We start from the raw sequence: 22391 nt of genomic DNA, 5'->3' as shown, positions 1-22391 counted from the left end.
CAGCTCTTTTCGTGTTATCGCACAATAGGGGTGCATGTGTCACTAAGATGATACTTGAGTTAGGGTGGCAGTCACTGAAACAAAGGCGGTTTTCTTTGCGGTGAGATCTATTTATGAAATTTCAATCACCAACTTTCTCTTCTGAATGCAAAAATATTTTGTTGACACCCACCTATGTAGGGAGAAATGATCATCATAATAAAATAAGAGAAAACAGAGCTCGAACTGAAAGATTTAGGTGTTCCTTTTTCCCACGCTCCATTCGAGAATGGAATGGTAGAGTAGTATGAAAATGGTTTGATGAACCTTCTGCCATGCACTTAAGTGTGAATTGCAGAGTAACCACATAGATGTAGATGTAGAAGTGACACCAGAAGTATGTGCAACACTAACTTCCCACATGTTTTGGGCCATTGGTTTATGGGGACGGACCTAGTACTCAACAGTATCTGTGATGTGTTCAATGGATTTATATCAATTGAATCTGCTAGTCAAGACAACATGAGTTCACTACCAATCTCCTCAAACAACTTTAACATAACTCTGATATTATGAAATGGACAGTTATCCTGCCACTGCTGTCGGGGAAAAACACAAGCAGGAAGGGATACAGTTTGTCTGCAACAATATTCACATAGTCCACAGCTGTTATGATTCCTTCAATTACTATCAGAGGTTGCAGTCTAATACTGCCTCCACTGATCTAAGTACCAGGCACGGTGCATGTTTTCAGCAGCAATTAGCCTGGATGATGGCTTATCTGGAAACAATCACTGAACTGGGGTAACAACAAATATGATTCACTCAATCAGGTTACAAGTTTCCATTGATCTATGGTCCAGTTTCAATGATTCCATATCTATTGTAATCATAATTTATGATGTTTTTGAATCAACATGGAAACATGTAGGAATTGCCTGCTGCAGAGCAGAGCAACTTATTCAAATACTCCATGCTATCATGCCATGGTAGGATTAATTTCTTATTAAAACCCAATATTTTGTCCCCATCAGCAGAGGAAATCAATGGGAGGAGGAGGGGGGGGAGGTGAGTTGTAGCTTCTTCGAAGCAGTGATGCATACCCTGGCTCATTACAAACTGAAGTGAAATTCAGTTTCTGCATGCTCGTACTAGATTTATATTGAATCAGGGTGTGCGTCAGACTTTCAAAGAACTTAAAACCACCCTTGAAGACATTCTCCACAGATGGAGACAAAACTTCATTTTCAATAACAAATTCATCCAGCCACAGCATAACAGCCTGGAATTATGTAATAAATGTGAGACTTCCAGATGTGAAATCACATTTTATAATTCAAAAAACCTGAACCTGCCTAAACATTATACTCTGCCATCAGATTTGCAACAGATTGCCACCTATTTTGGCATTTCAGAGCAAGTAAGCTCCTGACCTCCATAGTTGGTCATGAGGCATTTATGTCCAACTTTCTGTTAGCTACTCGCAATTTCAATGTCCTTCAATGACTTTCCCCATGCCCATGGCAGTAGCATGTGAACAGCTTATCAGGTTCCTCATTTCAGAGATGCCCTTTCTGAGGTTCTAGGCCGTAACACTTTGCCCTCTGTCAAGTCACTTATATTAGTGCATTTACCCATTTGTGTCCCATATTGTAACTAGAATGATTCCCCACTTGTCCCTTACCAAGGCAGTGGTCCACAATGGCAACAAAATGCATTCAGTGTTGCAATGGGAGTGGTAATTTTCTTTTTACTGTTTCTTAAATTTTTTCTTTGTATTTCTATTTCTCTTGTTCTCGACTACACAATATCCCTGCCATTTTCTCCCTCTTAATCACACAATATTCCTACCACCTCTCCCTACTTTGTTGCTCTTTTTGCTTCTTATCGTGGACATTTTCTTGCCACAATTGGATATAAATTGGCAGAAACAATAGCGAGCATAATAATGATAAGTAAGTCAAATTGCTAGCTCATAAAAACATATGAAAGATATTTTCCATAATGGTATTCTGTCTCCCATCCAGCCATGTTATATACCAACTCAGCTGCAATCACTGCACACCTTTTTATGTCAGTATGACACACAACCAGCTGTCTACCAAAATAAATTATCACCACCAAACTGTGAGCAAGAACAAAGTTTACCACTCTGTGGCACAACATGCTGGAGTTCAATGGCTGCTTCATAACCTAGGCCATCTGCATCCTTCCCTGCAGCTTCAGCTTTTCTATACTACACTGATGGGAGTTACCCATTCTTCACTCCCATAATCCCCCTGGCCTCAATCTACATTAACCCAATGTCCCCCATAACCCACTCGTCAGTTTATCAGTTTCCCCTTGCTCTGTACTGACACCCCTTCCAGTGCATGTGTACATGTGTGCACTTGTGTGTGTTGTTGGGGTGTTTTTTTTAATCTGGCTCATCAAAGGATTTAATCTGAAAGATAACAAGTTTTCTTCCGTCATTGTGTTACTCGTTAAGTGGTCTTGTTTACTCCTAAATTATTTACATTTAGCATTCTAATTTTTTATTGTTGTAACCATTTCTGCTGATTTCCATCTTCCTGCAGTTTCAGACTCATGCCATGCACTCATCTAACAGCCAGTTTTGGCTGCAGGATGCTCGGAATGGACACCACTTGGCTGCAGTCGTGCACCGTGAATATGAAACATAAAAGAAAAGATCATAAATCAACTCTTAAACTAAACACATAACAAGAAAATCAAATAAATCCTTTCCTTTACTTACTGAGAGTGGATGAAGCATGGATATGTGTCTCACACTTCATATTTTGTGATACTACACACTTTACCCCTAAATTTCTTTTACACAATTTTACAGCTTTGTTTTAGCTTCTCTTTTCTGTCATATGCATAAACCATATTTTTCTGCATTTCCACTTCCCTTCTGATCTTTTTACTTCACTTTACTGTTGACTCTTACTCTTCTGTATCACCCTGCATAGAGACCTGCCTCTCTATCTCATGGAAACATGGTTCATTCTTTATGTGCTGCAATTTCATTGCACTCAGCACATTTTTCCTTTCATTATTACTTTTTCTTTCCTTCATTCAAATGTGAATAACATCAGTCCCAATTGTGTGCTTCTGGGTGTCTATCCAAATTGTTGTTTTCATTTTATGCACAATACTTTGACAACTGACACTGTCTACTTCCTCAGGTGTGAAAAGTTGTGCTGTTTTGTGTACTCACTGTATGAATGAATCCAGGCAGCAAGTACACATAACAGCACAACTTGTAGCACCTCATGAAACAGAATGTGCCAGTCATTGTAGTATTGTGCATAAAATGGAAATAACAAATCGACTGAGCACACAGAAGCATACCATTAATCAATTATGGTGATAAAACTTGAGAGATCACACTGTCAACCTTAAATCATGATAGTAGCTTTCAAGCTTTGGCAGATTTTTGCAATATCCTCAAAATTTTACAAAATCAGATGAATTTAACATACTTTTTTAAAATGTGTAGCTTTAAGAGTAGAAAGTTCCTGGCAGATTAAAACTCTTTGTGTGATGAGCCTGGAACCTTTGGCTTTCACAGCCAAGTGCTCTACCAAATAAACTGTAAGAGTGCATCACGTAATCTACCCTCACAGCTTTACTTTTGCCAGTACCTCTTCTCCTATGGTCCAAACTTCACAGTTTTCCTGCATACCTTGGGAGAACAGCACTTCTAGAAGAAAGGAATAGTACCTTCATGATATTAAGGCACACATTTGTTAGTTATGAACTCTAAAATGCAAAGCACAATAAATAATTAATTTTCTAATCTCTAGATAAACAGAATCCATTTATTTCACAACAATGAAACCTTACTTTGCACTTAATATTTTATTATTTTGACTAAAGAAGAATGGAAAACATGTGAGTGCAATGCCTTCATATTAATATTTAAAGCAGAAACATATCCTGTAGCAAACTATTGTTTATTATACACTATTATTATTATTATTATTATTATTATTAGTAGTAGTAGTAGTAGTAGTAGTAGTAACAGAGCACTATTCCAAGAATACTAAAAATCTATAAACTCTTCAAAACAACAACAACAATGGATACACATTTATAAGCAATTACTCATAGTGAAAAATAAATATTAATGGCCAAATATAAGATGTTATTAATATATGGTTATATTTGTAATAAAATAGCAACTCCTGCCAAAGTCCATTTTGCTGGTTTCTCACGTGTTCGCAAATTAAATGTCCAAACATATGTTTGATTCCGTACACGTGTTTTGTAGACTGGGCACTCATACATGTTGCGGAGATCTTGCTTATCTTGTGTTATAGCCTTAACAAAAATAACAGGCATAGTAGGAAATAGTTCTTTCAAACGAGCTTCTACAATGGCTCCAGTCTGCGGATCCCATCTTGCTCCCTCCATGAAAAGACTGTGAATGTATGCACCTTCTCTAGGTGGAGTTCTGTAGGACAATGAAAAATTATAAAAATAATGATCTCATTTTCTATATATTCACAAATAGAAAACTGGTCATGATTTTCACTTTTCACTTACGTAAATTCCTCCTTTTGCTTTTTTGTTACTTCACAGTGAAGGCACATTCTGTCTAAAGGCCATTCATTTTTTCTTGCAGTAGACTGCATAATTGCAGTTAAGAATGATTGTGGGTTAAAGAAACCAGCAAGCCAAACAGATGATGGCAACTAAAAAGAATCACATAATCATATTTAGGAATTTTGCGCAACAGTCTACCGTTAATACAACAATAATGAATATGTAACAAATTACCATCTGCATTGCATATTAATACAAAATTCTGCAGCAATAATGTACTGAAAATAAGCTGCTTTGACTACAATGGACCTACAGCAAAAGAGGGAGGGGGGAGAGAGAGAGAGAGAGAGAGAGAGAGAGAGAGAGAGAGAGAGAGAGAGAGAGAGAATTAGTCTAAATTGATTGCTGGATAGTGAATGCTATTGTTGAAATGAAGACATCCCACAAAGAAGATTGAAGATTGTATATCATGTTTCCAGTAATACTGAGTTATCACTAGAATAAAGAGATACATCACATGAGAGATGCTACCATAGCAACAGAGACCTTTTTTATGTTTACAAATTGAGCTCTTTGTCATTGTACAGCCGACCTCTTGGAAGATCAATGTATATCAGTGAAAATGGTACCTGTGTTGAAGTATTATAATGTAAAACTGTACACTAAAATAATTTGTTTGGTCTGGCCATAGGTCTGGGCAAAACAACAATGGGACAATGGCACTTTTGTACAAATGCCCTATTCTGGCAGTATATCTTACAACAGTATAGCAAAAGTTTATTGTTCCGAGACACTGCTTTCTGCCCTGGGACTATACTTTCACATTAATTGGAAAAAAAGAAGAGTAATGGATGTCATGGTTACCTATGAATGGAAGTGTGTAATATCTGAAGCTTGTTTAAGGATATCTTTCATTACGAAGGAAAAGAGACAGCATCACTTTCTTGCTGGCAGTGTTCTTGAATGGATTACGAAGTGTGACCCAAACTTGAAAATTACTAGTTACATGGTTGAATATCAATGCAGATAATCCCAATTCAGTGTACCTGCATCTTAGTGATATTGTCATTCGCCCTTGGGTACACCATTCTCTGCTAAAAACTAAAGGAAAAAATTGCTTCAAATTAATATACCTATACCTCTTACAAGCTTTTGTGCATCTACATGACTACTCTGTAATTCATACCAGAGGGTTCATTGAACTAATTGCTCACTATTTCTCTACCATTTCGCTCTATAACATCATGCAAGAAAAATGAACCCTTCAATCTTTTTGTGCAAGCTCTGATTTCCCTTATTTTATTACTACGATCATTTCACCAAATGTAGATGGGTGCCAACAAAATATTTTTGCACTTGGAGGAGCAAGTGGAGATTAAAGTTTTGTGGAGAGATCACATCACAATGTAATACATCTTTGTTTTAATGATACTCACTCCAACTCATGTATCATATCCATGACACTCTCTCTCCTATTTTGTGATAATACAAAATGAGCTGCCCTCCTTTGAACTTTTTCAATGTCCTCCATCAATCTTACATTCCTTTGTTGCATAAAGAATTTCTACCTCTGTCAGCAGAGAAATTGTTGGAGTTGTTGGACTTGTGTAAATACCTACATGTACATACAGGAAATTTTATGTGAACTTACATTCTGGGTCAACAGTTCGATTTATTATTCCTCTCTTTAACTTTTTATTTGTTATTGTTTCTTTTCCTGTATAGAGCTAGTTCTAATTTGGAGGTTAATTAAGTAAACACATTGAATTATTTCTGCATATCAGATAATATATACTTTTAGCAATGTCCACTGTCATTTGCCACTGAATAGAAAAAAAGAATCAATTTTTGACAATATAATGTAATGGATGGATTAAAAAATCTATTCACCAAGTGGCACCAGCAGAACATACACACACACACACACACACACACACACACACACACACACACACACACAAAGGTTTCACTTACGCAAGCATGTGAATGCAGTGGCTCCTTCTTCTGGTAGAGGGGTTGAAGGCGAAGGAAGAGGAGTGAACGAAGAGCACTGGAGAGGTTTAGGAAAATGGGCAGAGTTTAGAAAAGTCGCCCAGAACCATGGATCGGAGTAGGGTTACCAGACGGGATGAGAAGGAAAGGCTCATTGTTGGGGACTGCACCGGATGAGATGTGAAAACTTTAGAGCTGAAAGATGGAAGAAAGGGTAATATGCAAGACATACACTCATGGAAATTGAAATAAGAACACCGTGAATTCATTGTCCCAGGAAGGGGAAACTTTATTGACACATTCCTGGGGTCAGATACATCACATGATCACACTGACAGAACCACAGGCACATAGACACAGGCAACAGAGCATGCACAATGTCGGCACTATTACAGTGTAAATCCACCTTTCGCAGCAATGCAGGCTGCTATTCTCCCATGGAGATGATCGTAGAGATGCTGGATGTAGTCCTGTGGCACGGCTTGCCATGCCATTTCCACCTGGCGCCTCAGTTGGACCAGCGTTCGTGCTGGACGTGCAGACCGCGTGAGACGACGCTTCATCCAGTCCCAAACATGCTCAATGGGGGACAGATCTGGAGATCTTGCTGGCCAGGGTAGTTGACTTACACCTTCTAGACCACGTTGGGTGGCATGGGATACATGCGGACGTGCATTGTCCTGATGGAACACGAAGTTCCCTTGCCGGTCTAGGAATGGTAGAACGATGGGTTCGATGATGGTTTGGATGTACCGTGCACTATTCAGTGTCCCCTCGACGATCACCAGAGGTGTACGGCCAGTGTAGGAGATCGCTCCCCACACCATGATGCCAGGTGCTGGCCCTGTGTGCCTCGGTCGTAAGCAGACCTGATTGTGGCGCTCACCTGCATGGCACCAACACGCATACGACCATCATTGGCATCAAGGCAGAAGCGACTCTCATCGCTGAAGACGACACGTCTCCATTCGTCCCTCCATTCACGCCTGTCGCAACACCACTGGACGCGGGCTGCACGATGTTGGGGCATGAGCGGAAGACGGCCTAACGGTGTGCGGGACCGTAGCCCAGCTTCACGGAGACGGTTGCGAATGGTCGTTGCCGATACCCCAGGAGCAACAGTGTCCCTAATTTGCTGGGAAGTGGCGGTGCGGTCCCCTACGGCACTGCATAGGATCCTACGGTCTTGGCGTTCAACCGTGCGTTGCTGCGCTCCGGTCCCAGGTCGATGGGCACGTGCACCTTCCGCCGACCACTGGAGACAACATCGATTTACTGTGGAGACCTCACGCCCCACGTGTTGAGCAATTCGGCGGTACGTCCACCCAGCCTCCCGCATGCCCACTATACACCCTCGCTCAAAGTCCGTCAACTGCACATACGGTTCACGTCCATGCTGTCGTGGCATGCTACCAGTGTTAAAGACTGCGATGGAGCTCCGTATGCCACGGCAAACTGGCTGACACTGATGGCGGTGGTGCACAAATGCTGCGCAGCTAGCGCCATTTGACAGCCAACACCGTGGTTCCTGGTGTGTCTGCTGTGCCGTGCGTGTGATCATTGCTTGTACAGCCCTCTCACAGTGTCCGGAGCAAGTATGGTGGGTCTGACACACCGGTGTCAATGTGTTCTTTTTTCCATTTCCAGGAGTGTAGATTACTGCTAAAACATTGCGTATGAGATAGTAAGAGTGAAAAGCTAAGTGCATTGTACGTAACATAGGTGGGAGGGGGATGAGAAAAAATAGACAGGTCAGAAAATGAAAGATGCAGAAAACCAAAACAGAGTGAAGAAAAGAGGAATTACTGTGAACAGAAGGAAGCAATTAACATAAATTAAGGCCAGGTGGGTATCAAGAACCAAGAACTTGTTGAAGTACTAGTTCCCACCAGCAGAGTTCTGAAAAACTGGTGTCTGGAGAACGAATTCAGATGACATATGTGGTGAAACAGGCACTGAAGTCGTGACTGTCATTTTGTAGAGCAAGCTCTGCAACAGGATACTGTGTGTTACTGGTATACACCCTCTGCCTTTGCCCATTCATCCTCACTGGTAACTTGCTGCATGCTGTTGTAAAAGGCTGAACAGTGTTTACATAAAATCTGGTACATGACATGTCTCCCTTTGATAATTTGCCAGTTACAGGGCTGGTATAGGTGGTGGTGGAATGAAAAGGGTGACTGACAAATTTGTGCCATGACTGCTGACTGCTAAACAGAAACAAGTTCATTTGGAAGCACACTGAGCTTTGAAAGACGAGCCCCAAAATGATCCAAACCTTTTTTTATTATCACAGGTGATGAAACTTTGTGCTATGCTTAGAATACTGAATCAAAGCAACAATCAAGCCAGTGGAAGACTTCAAGTTTGCCTCACCCCATGAAAGCTCATCAGGTTGTAATGTAGAAAATTATTACGAGCTGTCATCTTGCATTGAAAGCACAGTTTGCCATGGAGTTGGGAGCAGAGTAGATTTGGTTATCACACTGACACAGCTGATGCTGGCTACTGGGGCCAGATGAGCTGTATGCTGGACAACATTACACATACTCTCTATGAACCTGAAGAAGTACTATTAAATATTAATCCATCTTTTTAATACTTAGTAATGATGATAATAATAATAATAATAATAATAATAATAATAATAATAATATTTATTCAACATCGAATAATCAAATACAATCCCTAGAAATAATACAGTTTCAGGACATCATACAGATTATCCTTCTGAATACGTCAGTTTATAAACTACAAACTAAAGATTTGTTTGTATTAATAAATTTTACATTTTGATGGATTTTATGTCTGGTAGTATACAATCACGATATCACAAATATTTTTTTTATCAACATTATATTAGTTGTAGGTTACTTAAAACTATGAGCTTGACATACTTATGATACACTTTTCATACAGATATAATACTCATCTAGGGAATAAAAAGGGTTTTCAATTAGAATTCTTTTTAGCTGATCTTTTAATTTGTTAGTAGGAAGGGTTGTGAGACTTTTTGGTAAGGCATGACTTTTTGGTAGGGCATTAGCTAGCTTCAGCCCAGCATGAAGTGCATTTTTTTCCATATAAAGCTGTTCTGTGGCTATTTACATGCTATCTGAATTTTTGCCTTGTATCATATTGGTGCAGGTCACAGTTGAAACTTGGATTTATTGTTTTCACAAGCGATATAACTTTCAATATGTACACACCTATAATGGTAAGCACACCTAATTTTGGGAACAGATTCTGACATGATTCTCGAGGTTTGGCACCACAAATGATCCTGATAACTTTTTTCTGTAGTATTAATAATGTACTTAGGTTGGCTTGAGTTGTTGCACCCCATATTTCTACAGCATAGTTTAAGTTTGATGAGAATATACCATGATAAGCAGTTTTTAGTACACCCATGTCCTTAGAATATTTGCTAATCATATTTATAGCGAGCACATTCTTTGACAGCTTACATGCTAAGGAATCAATATGCATGTCCCATTTGAGGCTGTCCTGGATTGTAATTCCCAAGACTTTGTCCATTTTTCCTTTTTTACAATGGCATTTCCTATGGATAATTTCATGTCAAATTCTATTTGTTTCCTTGCCTTAAATTCCATCATTGCAGTCTTTGAAGCACGTACATTTAGATGGCTTTCATTAAAATACTTGACTATTTCATTAGCTACACTGTTGCACTGTACCTCCAGACTCTCATAGTCTTTGTGTTTACACACTATTGATGTGTCATCTGCATACAATATTTTTGTACAGTTAGGAGAACAATACTCTATATCATTAACATATATCAAGAAAAGAAGGGGTCCCAAGACAGAACCTTGAGGCACTCCATATTCGATGTCTGTAATTTTAGATTTGTAAGACCCACTGTTTGTTTTAAGCAAGACAAATTGTTTTCTATTGCTCATATACGATTTTATTAGCTCATAGCCAGTTCCTCTGATACCCAGGTTCCACAGTTTGTCAAGTAATATGGTGATGTTGACACAATCAAAAGCTTTTTCTAGATCAAGGAACACTCCAGTTACATACTCCTTATTCTCTATGGCCGTTATTATTTTGTCTAGTATGTGGATAACATGACCAAACCATTAAAATTTCAAATCAATAGCTTCACTACTTTCAGAGATTTAAATTTTTACCTAACACACATTACAACTGTGCTGACATTCTGAAACTGAGTTAGGGACTGCAATGTATTCATCTACAGTATCAACTGAAACTACAGACAAGAGGAGAGGTTCACGTAATCTTATTTTCTGGGATTTTCTTTACTTTAATTGCCACAGATATCTGATGTAATTAAAAGTTACTTTGTAAAATTATTGTTTCACCATGTTTCGGTAGTGTGAGTGTTTTGGAGAGACAGGGGGTGAATGCAGGACATACATCAAGTTAGGATGTGATATTTTATTAAAAGTATGTAAATGTAAGCATGAGAAAGTTGTTGTCCAATAGGGGAATTTGTAAGGTATGTCAAAGTGAACTTGATTTTGTAAAAGGCAGCCAGAAGGGGCGTAGAGTATTAAATTTATTAATAATTTATCTTGTGGAAAGGAATTGTCTTTTGTTTTCTTTAAATTTTATTTATTTTCGGGATTACAAAACTTCTAGTCTAAATTGCTTGTGGTAATCTGATTGGGTGACATTAGGAATAACCCAAGTATACAAGTGCTCGAGATGATTTGCTTAACATACTAGCCAATAGGAATTCAGTATTTGCTGCACAGTTGAGTAGGGCTTTGTGCTTCAGATCTATGAGTCGAGAGAGTCACTCAGAAGCTGTCTGCTTGTAAACACCTATGTTAAACCACGTGAATCAAATTTGTACCAAAATGAAGAAGTTCAAGGATTTGCTCAGTTCTCATGTCACTGATGAAAAGCAACTACATTGTTGAGTATTTTGCGAATGTTTGAGCTTTGTGAGTGGTTTATGTTAGGAGATATTTGCATGTGAACATTTCATGTTACACATAAGACCTGTGTCGCATGTTTTATGCAGATTACGGGACATTATGGCAAGCACTTATTTGCAAAAAGCCTACTGAATGGCTGAATGTGTTCACTCACAAGTAGTCATATGTCAGTGACTGTTTAGGATGCTCAAAATATTGGGTTGGACTAAATATCTTGTGGCTGCATTTGGGTGTGAACTTGTAAAAGAGTCAGTCAGTACCACTGCATAACTGGTATTGAGATATTAAATATGGACCTGATAGCCACTTTTCGTGCTCTAAGGACAATAAACCAACTTAAAGTAAATTTTGGCTTTTTCAAATGAGTCACGTAAGAATCCGAAATGCTGGAGAGTTTAACTAACTTTCAACTACTGCCCATGGACTGGTGTTATGTGGCCTTTGCATGGTAGGAATTTAGTTAAATTTTCATCAAGGCTGCTTTTGTCGGTTAAACCAGTATCTACCAGTGCAGAGTGAAGGGGCTCACAACAATGCAGCACAGTGATTGCAACATACTTCACAGTCCCCCCACCCTTACCCTGCTATCCCTCCCCCTCCCCACCCCACCCCACATAGTTGCCACTCCCATCATGCACTACTACTGTTGCTTGCAGTGTGGATTCAGTTGCCAGAAGCTACAGGCCAGTGTGTGTGTGTGTGTGTGTGTGTGTGTGTGTGTGTGTGTGTGTGTGTGGGCGCCCATCATCTATTTTCAGCAAAAGCCTTGTTGGCCAGCATTATTTTAAAGCTTGGTTTCCCCTTAGCGGCAGGGCACGTTGTGCTCTCACTATCCATTAAACAATCAGTTCATCTATCTGGATAGGTTTCAGGTTGTCTGCCCCTTCACTCTGCACTGGTAGATACTGGTTTAACCGACAAAACAGCCTCGATGAAAATTTAACTAAATTCCTACCATGCAAAGGCCACATAACACCAGTCCATGGGCAGTAGCTGAAAGTTAGTTAAACTATCCAGCATTTCGGATTCTTACGTGACTCATTTGAAAAAGCCAAAATTTACTTTAAGTTGGTTTATTGTCCTTAGAGCACGAAAAGTGGCTATCAGGTCCATATTTAATATCTCAATACCAGTTACGCAGTGGTACTGACTGTCTCTTTTACAAGTTCACACCCAAAAGCAGCCACAAGATATTTAGTCCAACCCAATATTTTGAGCATCCTAAACAGTCACTGACGTATGACTACTTGTGAGTGAACACATTCAGCCATTCAGTAGGCTTTTTGCAAATAAGTGCTTGCCATAATGTCTCGTAATCTGCATAAAACATGCGACACAGATCTTATGTGCAACATGAAATGTTCACATGCAAATATCTCCTAACATAAACTGTGTGAAGTCGAGCTATCAAATCACCAACATTTCTGTCCACTGGCAGCCCGCATATATGGAGTTTATAAAGCAACTGATCCTTACGTAAGTAAGTGAGACTGGGGCAGGCTCGGATTCTCATGCTAAGTGAGTCCCTGAAAGATACAAGAGCAATTAGGAGAATACAGGATGGGAAAGAACGACTAGCAACCAGACAAGAGTGGATAGAAAGACAAGTTACCCCCTCCCTTCCTTGTATCCTCTGCTACCAAATGGTACATGGCCCCTTTAATATGACCTTGCACAATCCATACTCCAACTATTATCAGGACGGGAAACAGGATCACAAATCATGGCTGGTAGTCATACTTTGATTTACACATACTTAATTTATTAACATAAGGTTCCTTCAGATAAATCCACACAATCTTCAGTAGAATGCAGCAGTTACTTAGAATAAGTTCTTATCGAAACAAGACAGTTACCAGAACCCAAAAAGTATACCATAAAATGCATATAAAATCAGTGAGAGAAACCACTAGTATTGCTGCGGCTTTACCACACTTAACAAAAGCTTACAATTGACAGTACAGTTCATATCAGAGTGGGCCAGCCACTTAATTGAATTTGATTACTACACAGCCCAACATGGACCAAACAACACTTAAAACTCACGTGGTTAACCACGATTCACTAGAACATGGAAATGTAACAGAAGCAAGAAAGATTGCCATGAAACAAACACAGATTACACTTTACGTGACTACACACAGTGACTTAGATAGAGATATGACATCGACTCAACAAGCACTCTACAGAGACAGATCACTGCAATTAGCCCAAAATTACATAACAATCAATAGAGAGAATTTAGTAATTTTACACCTGCTCTATTTGCTAACGTTTACTTAGTTGCAGGTCCATCTTTATGTAACCAAAAAAAACCATTTATTTACACATCTGAAAGTCACAGTCAAATAACAAAACGTGTTTTACCTGGCTTGGCGGAAAGGGAAGATATACTAAACTTTTGGTATGGGGTCTTCGCCCAAGTGAGGTGGAGAGAGTGTAGGGGCAGCTAGCTACATTCGGGAGGGCAGGGAAGTGGTTGGGATGAGGGGGTGGGGGTAGAGGAAAAGGAGAGAAGTAAAAAGACTGGGTGCATTGGTGGTATGAGGGCTGTGTGGAGCTGGGAAGGGGGTGGATGGGTGAGAAAAATGACTATAGGTTGAGGCCAGGAGGGTGACAGGAACGCAGGATATATTGCACGGATAGTTCTCAAGTGGGCAATTCAGAAAATCTGTTGTTGGTGGGAAGGATCCATATGGCATACACTGCGAAGCAGTCATTGAGATGAAGGATGTCTTGCTGGGCAGCTTGCTCAGCAACAGGGTGGTCCACTTGTTTCTCAGCTTCAATTTGTTGATGGCCATTCATGTGGATAGACAGCTTTTTGGTTGTGTGCTCACACAGAATGCAGCACTGTGATTGCAACATAGCTTGTAGATTACATGACTGGTTTCACAGATAGGCCCACCTTTGATAGTGTAGATGATGTTTGTTACCGGACTGGAGTAAGTGTTGGTTAGAGGATGTATGGGACAGGTCTTGCATATAGTTGTATTAGTGGGATATGAGCCATGAGGTCAGATACTGGGAGAAGGGGTTGTGTTGGGATGGACAAGTATATTGTGTAAGTTCTGTGGACAATCGAATACTACTGTCAGAGACCTGTGAAGGATAGGGGGCAGGACATATCTCATTTCAATGCATGAGGAGAAGTAGTTGAAACTCTGAGGGAGAATGTAATTCAGTTGCTCCAGTCCTGGGTGGTACTGAGTTACGAGGGGAATGCCCCTCTGTGGCTGGATGGTGAGACTTCAGGAGGTTGTCGGAGACTGGGAAGATAAGGCATGGGAGACTCATTTTTGTATTAGATTGGGAGGATAATTATGGTCTGTGAAGGCTTCAGTAAGACCCTCAGTATATTTAGAGAGGGACTGCTCATCACTGCAGATGTGATAACCACAGGGGGCTAGGCTGTATGGAAGGGACATCTTGGTATGAACGTGTTGCAGCTATCAAAGTGGAGGTATTGCTGGTGGTTAGTAGGTTTGATATGGACAGAGGTACTGATGCGGACATCTCTGAGGTAGAGGTCAACATATAGGATGGTGGTTTGTTGGGTTGAGTAGGACCAGGTGAAGCAAATGGGGGACAAGCTGCTGAGGCTCTGGAGGAATGTGGATATGGTGTCCTCACCTTTGATCCAGATCGCAAAGATGTCATCAATGAATCTAAAACAGGTGAGGAGTTCAGGATTTTGGGTGTTTAGGAAGGTTCCCTCTAGATGGCCCATGAATAGTTTGGCTTAGGATAGTGTCATGTGGTTGCCCATAGCTGTACCCCAGATTTTTTTGTAGGTAATATCTTCAAAGGAGAAGTAATTGTGAGTAAGAATATAGTTGGTCATGGTGACTAGGAAGGAGGTTGTTGGTCTGGAATCCATTGGGCAGTGGGAAAGGAAGTGTTTAACAGTGGTAAGGCCATGGGCATAAGGGATGTTGGTGTAAAGGGAGGTGGCATCAATAATGACAAGCATGGCACTGTGTGGCAAATGGACAGGAACTGCGGAAAGTCCATGGAGGAAATGGTTGGTATCTTTCATATTGGAGGGTAGGTTCCGGGTAATAGGCTGAAATGTGTTGGTATGCGAGAGCGGAGATTCCCTCAGTGGGGTCACAGTAACTGGAAACAATGGGGCATCCTGCATAGTTGGATTTATGGACCTTAGGAAGCATGTAGTAGGTAGGAGTGCAGGGAGTGGTAAAGGTGAGCAGAGATGGGATGGGCCTAAGAATTTTAGGAGGGACTGGAGATCCTGCTGGATTTCTGGATTGGGGTCACTGTGGCAAGGTTTGTAGGTGGTGAGCTGTAGCGGACTGGCGCCAGCACTGGTTGCGCTCGCTATATCGTTGTGATCGATTTTGGAGGTTATAAGTGATCTTTGGATATCATGTGGCATTCTTCAGGGTTGGCGGGCTTGGGACATCTCCGGAGAAAGTAGTGTTGACTGCTACCAGTGTGCCCTATCAGCATGGTATGCCACAGAGTTGTATTGGTTGGAACTGTCTGTGTTTTGGGGCAGCTCGGATATTCAAGTTTCGTGATTTCTATGAAGGAAAAGGTCCCTGAAGTAAAGTGGTCAAGCTGCGAGAGCCGCTGACTTGTGCTGTGTGCAAACTTCAAGTTAGTTGGCTGAGTGATGTGTTAAGAGGTGTTTTGCTCAAAAGATGATTGTGGAACTTACACAGCCATTAATTGAAAAGTATGTGGATGAGCTCCTTGTGAGCGAGTTAAATGTTGGCTTCGCAGAGAAGTCTTAGTTATAACTGTACTGGTTGTTCTCTAATTGATTATTAAGGGTGTTAAGTGCTTGAAAAATGCACCTAAGTGAACTGTCCTTAAACAGTTTCCATTTACAGGTCAGTGATTGCTGCGGACAGAACATTTTGTACACTTACGCACATATGTCTGGTTCAACGATTCTGTCCTGTATTTTTGTGTGTGTTTCAGAGAGTTGCAGTTGTCCTGTGTTTGTCAAAAGCTGCTGTAAGTGACAACACCTTGGTGGGGAGTAAGGTGTAACCCACAGCCTAGATCCTGCTGTGTTTATGTAACCCTGCCATGGCTGGGTTGTTTTGGGCGAAGACCCCCATACCGAAAGTTTAGTATATCTTCCCTTTCCACCAAGCCAGGTAAAACACGTTTTGTTATTTGACTGTGACTTTCAGATGTGTAAATAAATGGTTTTTTTTGGTTACATAAATATGGACCTGCAACTAAGCAATCGTTAGCAAATAGAGCAGGTGTAAAATTACTAAATTCTCTCTATTGATTGTTATGTAATTTTGGGCTAATTGCAGTGATCTGTCTCTGTAGAGTGCTTGTTGAGTCGATGTCATATCTCTATCTAAGTCAATGTGTGTAGTTACGTAAAGTGTAATGTGGGTTTGTTTCATGGCAATCTTTCTTGCTTCTGTTACATATCCATGTTCTAGTGAATTGTGGTTAACCACGTGAGTTTTAAGTGTTGTTTGGTCCATGTTGGGCTGTGTAGTAATCAAATGCAATTAAGTGGCTGGCCCCCTCTGATATGAACTGTACTGTCAATTGTAAGCTTTTGTTAAGTGTGGTAAAGCCGCAGCAATACTAGTGGTTTCTCTCACTGATTTTATATGCATTTTATGGTATACTTTTTGGGTTCTGGTAACTGTCTTGTTTCGATAAGAACTTATTCTAAGTAACTGCTGCATTCTACTGAAGATTGTGGGGATTTATCTGAAGGAACCTTATGTTAATAAATTAAGTATGTGTAAATCAAAGTATGACTACCGGCCATGATTCGTGATCCTGTTTCCCGTCCTGATAATAGTTGGGGTATGGATTGTGCAAGGTCATATTAAAGGGGCCATGTACCATGTGGTAGCAGAGGATACAAGGAAGGGAGGGGGGAACTTGTCTTTCTATCCACTCTTGTCTGGTTGCTAGTCATTCTTTCCCTTCCTGTATTCTCCTAATTGCTCTTGTATCTTTCAGGGACTCACGTAGCATGAGTAACCGAGCCTGCCCTAGTCTCACTTATTTACGTAAGGATCAGTTGCTCTATGAATTCCATATATGTGGGCTGCCAGTGGACAGAAATGTTGGTGATTTGATAGCTCGACTTCGCACAGTTTATGTTAGGAGATATTTGCATGTGAACATTTCATGTTGCACATAAGATCTGTGTCGCATGTTTTATGCAGATTACGCGACATTATGGCAAGCACTTATTTGCAAAAAGCCTACTGAATGGCTGAATGTGTTCACTCACAAGTAGTCATACATCAGTGACTGTTTAGGATGCTCAAAATGTTGGGTTGGTTAAATATCTTGTGGCTGCTTTTGGGTGTGAACTTGTAAAAGAGACAGTCAGTACCACTGCATAACTGGTATTGAGATATTAAATATGGACCTGATAGCCACTTTTCGTGCTCTAAGGACAATAAACCAACTTAAAGTAAATTTTGGCTTTTTCAAATGAGTCACGTAAGAATCCGAAATGCTGGATAGTTTAACTAACTTTCAGCTACTGCCCATGGACTGGTGTTATGTGGCCTTTGCATGGTAGGAATTTAGTTAAATTTTCATCGAGGCTGTTTTGTCGGTTAAACCAGTATCTACCAGTGCAGAGTGAAGGGGCACACAACCTGAAACCTATCCAGATAGATGAACTGATTGTTTAAAGGATAGTGAGAACACAACGCGCCCTGCCGCTAAGGTGAAACCAAGGTTTAAAATAATGCTGGCCAACAAAGCTTTTGTCGAAAATAGATGATGGGCACGCACACACACACACACACACACACACACACACACACACACACACACACACACACACACACATGACTGTAGCCTCTGGCAACTGAATCCACACTGCAAGCAACAGTAGTAGTGCATGATGGGAGTGGCAACTATGTGGGGTGGGGAGGGGGAGGGATAGCAGGGTAAGGGTGGGGGGACTGTGAAGTGCTGCTGGGCAGTGTGCAACAATGAGGTGGAGAGAGGGTAGGGGCAGCTAGGTTCATTCGGGAGGGCAGGGAAGTGGTTGGGATTAGGGGGTGGGTGTAGAGGAAAAGGAGAGAAGTAAAAAGACTGGGTGCATTGGTGGTATGAGGGCTGTGTGGAGCTGGGAAAGGGGTGGATGGGTGAGAAAAATGACTATAGGTTGAGGCCAGGAGGGTGACAGGAACGCAGGATACATTGCACGGATAGTTCTCAAGTGCGCAATTCAGAAAATCTGTTGTTGGTGGTTAGGATCCATATGGCATACACTGCGAAGCAGTCATTGAGATGGAGGATGTCATGCTGGGCAGCATGCTCAGCAACAGGGTGGTCCACTTGTTTCTCAGCTTCAATTTGTTGATGGTCATTCATGTGGATAGACAGCTTTTTGGTTGTGTGCTCACACAGAATGCAGCACTGTGATTGCAACATAGCTTGTAGATTACATGACTGGTTTCACAGATAGGCCCACCTTTGATAGTGTAGATGATGTTTGTTACCGGACTGGAGTAAGTGTTGGTTAGAGGATGTATGGGACAGGTCTTGCATATAGTTGTATTACTGGGATATGAGCCATGAGGTCAGATACTGGGAGAAGGGGTTGTGTTGGGATGGACAAGTATATTGTGTAAGTTCTGTGGACAATCGAATACTACTGTCAGAGACCTGTGAAGGATAGGGGGCAGGACATATCTCATTTCAATGCATGAGGAGAAGTAGTTGAAACTCTGAGGGAGAATGTAATTCAGTTGCTCCAGTCCTGGGTGGTACTGAGTTACGAGGGGAATGCCCCTCTGTGGCTGGATGGTGAGACTTCAGGAGGTTGTCGGAGACTGGGAAGATAAGGCATGGGAGACTCATTTTTGTATTAGATTGGGAGGATAATTATGGTCTGTGAAGGCTTCAGTAAGACCCTCAGTATATTTAGAGAGGGACTGCTCATCACTGCAGATGTGATAACCACAGGGGGCTAGGCTGTATGGAAGGAACATCTTGGTATGAACGTGTTGCAGCTATCAAAGTGGAGGTATTGCTGGTGGTTAGTAGGTTTGATATGGACAGAGGTACTGATGCAGACATCTCTGAGGTAGAGGTCAACATATAGGATGGTGGTTTGTTGGGTTGAGTAGGACCAGGTGAAGCAAATGGGGGACAAGCTGCTGAGGCTCTGGAGGAATGTGGATATGGTGTCCTCACCTTTGATCCAGATCGCAAAGATGTCATCAATGAATCTAAAACAGGTGAGGAGTTCAGGATTTTGGGTGTTTAGGAAGGTTCCCTCTAGATGGCCCATGAATAGTTTGGCTTAGGATAGTGTCATGTGGTTGCCCATAGCTGTACCCCAGATTTTTTTGTAGGTAATATCTTCAAAGGAGAAGTAATTGTGAGTAAGAATATAGTTGGTCATGGTGACTAGGAAGGAGGTTGTTGGTCTGGAATCCATTGGGCAGTGGGAAAGGAAGTGTTTAACAGTGGTAAGGCCATGGGCATAAGGGATGTTGGTGTAAAGGGAGGTGGCATCAATAATGACAAGCATGGCACTGTGTGGCAAATGGACAGGAACTGCGGAAAGTCCATGGAGGAAATGGTTGGTATCTTTCATATTGGAGGGTAGGTTCCGGGTAATAGGCTGAAATGTGTTGGTATGCGAGAGCGGAGATTCCCTCAGTGGGGTCACAGTAACTGGAAACAATGGGGCATCCTGCATAGTTGGATTTATGGACCTTAGGAAGCATGTAGAAGGTAGGAGTGCAGGGAGTGGTAAAGGTGAGCAGAGATATGAACTCTGGGGAGAGGTTTTGGAATGGGCCTAAGAATTTTAGGAGGGACTGGAGATCCTGCTGGATTTCTGGATTGGGGTCACTGTGGCAAGGTTTGTAGGTGGTGAGCTGTGGCGGACTGGCGCCAGCACTGGTTGCGCTCGCTATATTATCGTGACGATTTTAGAGGTTATAAGTGATCTTTGGATATCATGTGGCTTTCTTCGGGGTTGGCGTATGCCCTATCAGCATGGTATGCCGCGGAGTTGTATTGGTCGGAACTGTCTGTGTTTTGGGGCAGCTCAGATATTTGAGTTTCGTGATTTCTATCAAGGAAAAGGTCCCTGAAGTAAAGTGGTTAAGCTGCTCGAGCCACTGACTTGTGCTGTGTGCAAACATCAAGTAAGTTGGCTGAGTGATGTGTTAAGAGGTGTTTTGCTCGAAAGATGATTGTGGAACTTACACAGCCATTAATTGAAAAGTATGTGGATGAGCTCCTTGTGAGCGAGTTAAATGTTGGCTTCGCAGAGAAGTCTTAGTTATAACTGTACTGGTTGTTCTCTAATTGTTTTGAATACAGTCAGAGAGAGTCCCTTTAGTCAGCCATAGTGACAGTAGTGTCAGTGTCGCCCTAGCCGCCGTCTGCTTCACGTCTGCTGTGCAGCGAGTTACCTTAATTTAAGTATTAACTGTATTTTTCTTACTTGTCACTTCTTCTTCGGTGTGTTTTTCCTTTTAGGAAGCTTTAATTGTCAAGTGCTAGTAATAGTGTTCCATAGACTTCGTGTTTGTTTTGAATACAGTCAGAGAGAGTCCCTTTAGTCAGCCACAGTGCCAGTAGTGCTAGTGTTTGTTTTGAATACAGTCCAGAGACAGGTAGTGCTATTTTCATTGTTTTCTACAAGAAGTGGTTAGCAATCACAGTTTAGTCAATAATCATCCGCCTTTAGTTAATTAGCAGTTTAGTTAAAAGTTGATTAAGTCTCTTCAGTAAATTGATTCCTTAGGATGGATAGGATGTGTGACTGCTGTGTACGGACGCAGGAGGAGCTGGCCACTCTTCGCAAACAGCTGAGCGTGTTGATGGCCACGGTCAGCCGTCTTCAGGCTGCTGCCTCAGAGTGTAGTGGCAGTGGGGAGTCTGGTGCGTCGCAAGGTACACCCCAGGTGTTACATGCTTCACCCACTGTCCCTGCTGGGCACCCTCTCCACAAGGGGAGTGGAGGGTTCAGCGGCAATCGTGGCGCACGAGGCAGAGGGTCAATGTGGAGGCTGGCCGTGTGGCATCGCCCGCTCTGCCTGTGAGTGGACATGTGGCTGCTCATTCAGCAAGATCCGAGCAGGCACACGGGGGGAGGGTTTTATTAGTTATTGGGAGCACCAAAAGGCCAGTGTTCACTCTGTCTAATTGCCGGGGGGTCTCATCCGAGATGTGGAGGAGGCCTTACCGGAGGCGATAGAGAGCACTGGGTGCACCCGACTGCAAATTATTGCTCATGTCGGCACCAATGACTCCTGCCGTCTGGGTTCAGAGGTCATCCTCAGTTCGTACAGGCAATTGGCGGAGTTGGTGAAGGCGGAAAGCCTCACTCGCGGGGTGGAATCAGAGCTAACTATGTGTAGTATCGTTCCCAGAACCGATCGCGGTCCTCTGGTTTGGAGCCAAGTGGAAGGCTTAAACCAGAGGCTCAGACGATTCTGCGGAGAGCTGGGGTGCTAATTTCTTGACCTCCACCATCGGGTGGAGAGATGTAGGGTCCCCCTGAATAGGTCAGGTGTGCACTACACGCCGGAAGCGGCTACGAGGGTAGCGGAGTACGTGTGGAGTGCACATGGGGTTTTTTTAGGTTAGAGAATTCCCTCCCTAGGCCCGACAAGACACCTCCTGAGACGCGGCAAGGCAGGAGTAGGCAAAATGCAACAGGGAATAACAATATTAATGTGCTAATAGTAAACTGCAGGTCCCCGAACTGCTCTCATTAATAAACGGTCACAATGCCCATATAGTACTAGGGACAGAAAGTTGGCTGAAACCACATGTAAACAGTAATGAAATCCTAAACTCAGTTTGGAATGTATACCACAGAGACAAGCTGGACAGTGAAGTGGGAGGCGTGTTTATAGCGATAAGAAGTGCAATAGTATCGAAGGAAATTGCCTTGCAGACAAACAAAAATTACGCGAAGCGAAATGTAGTGTG

General features: G+C 41.8%; 1 protein-coding gene across 1 annotated transcript in view; it reads right to left on the bottom strand.

The window, feature by feature from the left end:
- Positions 1–4120: 4120 nt before the first annotated feature.
- LOC126335984 (dynein beta chain, ciliary-like) overlaps positions 4121–22391 on the bottom strand; it is a 782187-nt gene continuing 763916 nt past the window's right edge. Inside the window, exons 49-50 of the mRNA XM_049999461.1 lie at positions 4531–4679; positions 4121–4438 (exon numbers count right to left, since the gene is read on the bottom strand). Coding sequence (XP_049855418.1) covers positions 4144–4438; positions 4531–4679 — 444 coding nt within the window. The 3' untranslated portion in view covers positions 4121–4143. The remainder of the gene's footprint in view (positions 4439–4530; positions 4680–22391) is intronic.

This window comes from Schistocerca gregaria, chromosome 2 (genome assembly GCF_023897955.1).
Source record: "Schistocerca gregaria isolate iqSchGreg1 chromosome 2, iqSchGreg1.2, whole genome shotgun sequence".
Classification (NCBI taxonomy): domain Eukaryota; kingdom Metazoa; phylum Arthropoda; class Insecta; order Orthoptera; family Acrididae; genus Schistocerca; species Schistocerca gregaria.
The sequence above is the reverse complement of the archived record's forward strand: the minus strand, read 5'-3'. Positions and strand labels throughout refer to the sequence as shown.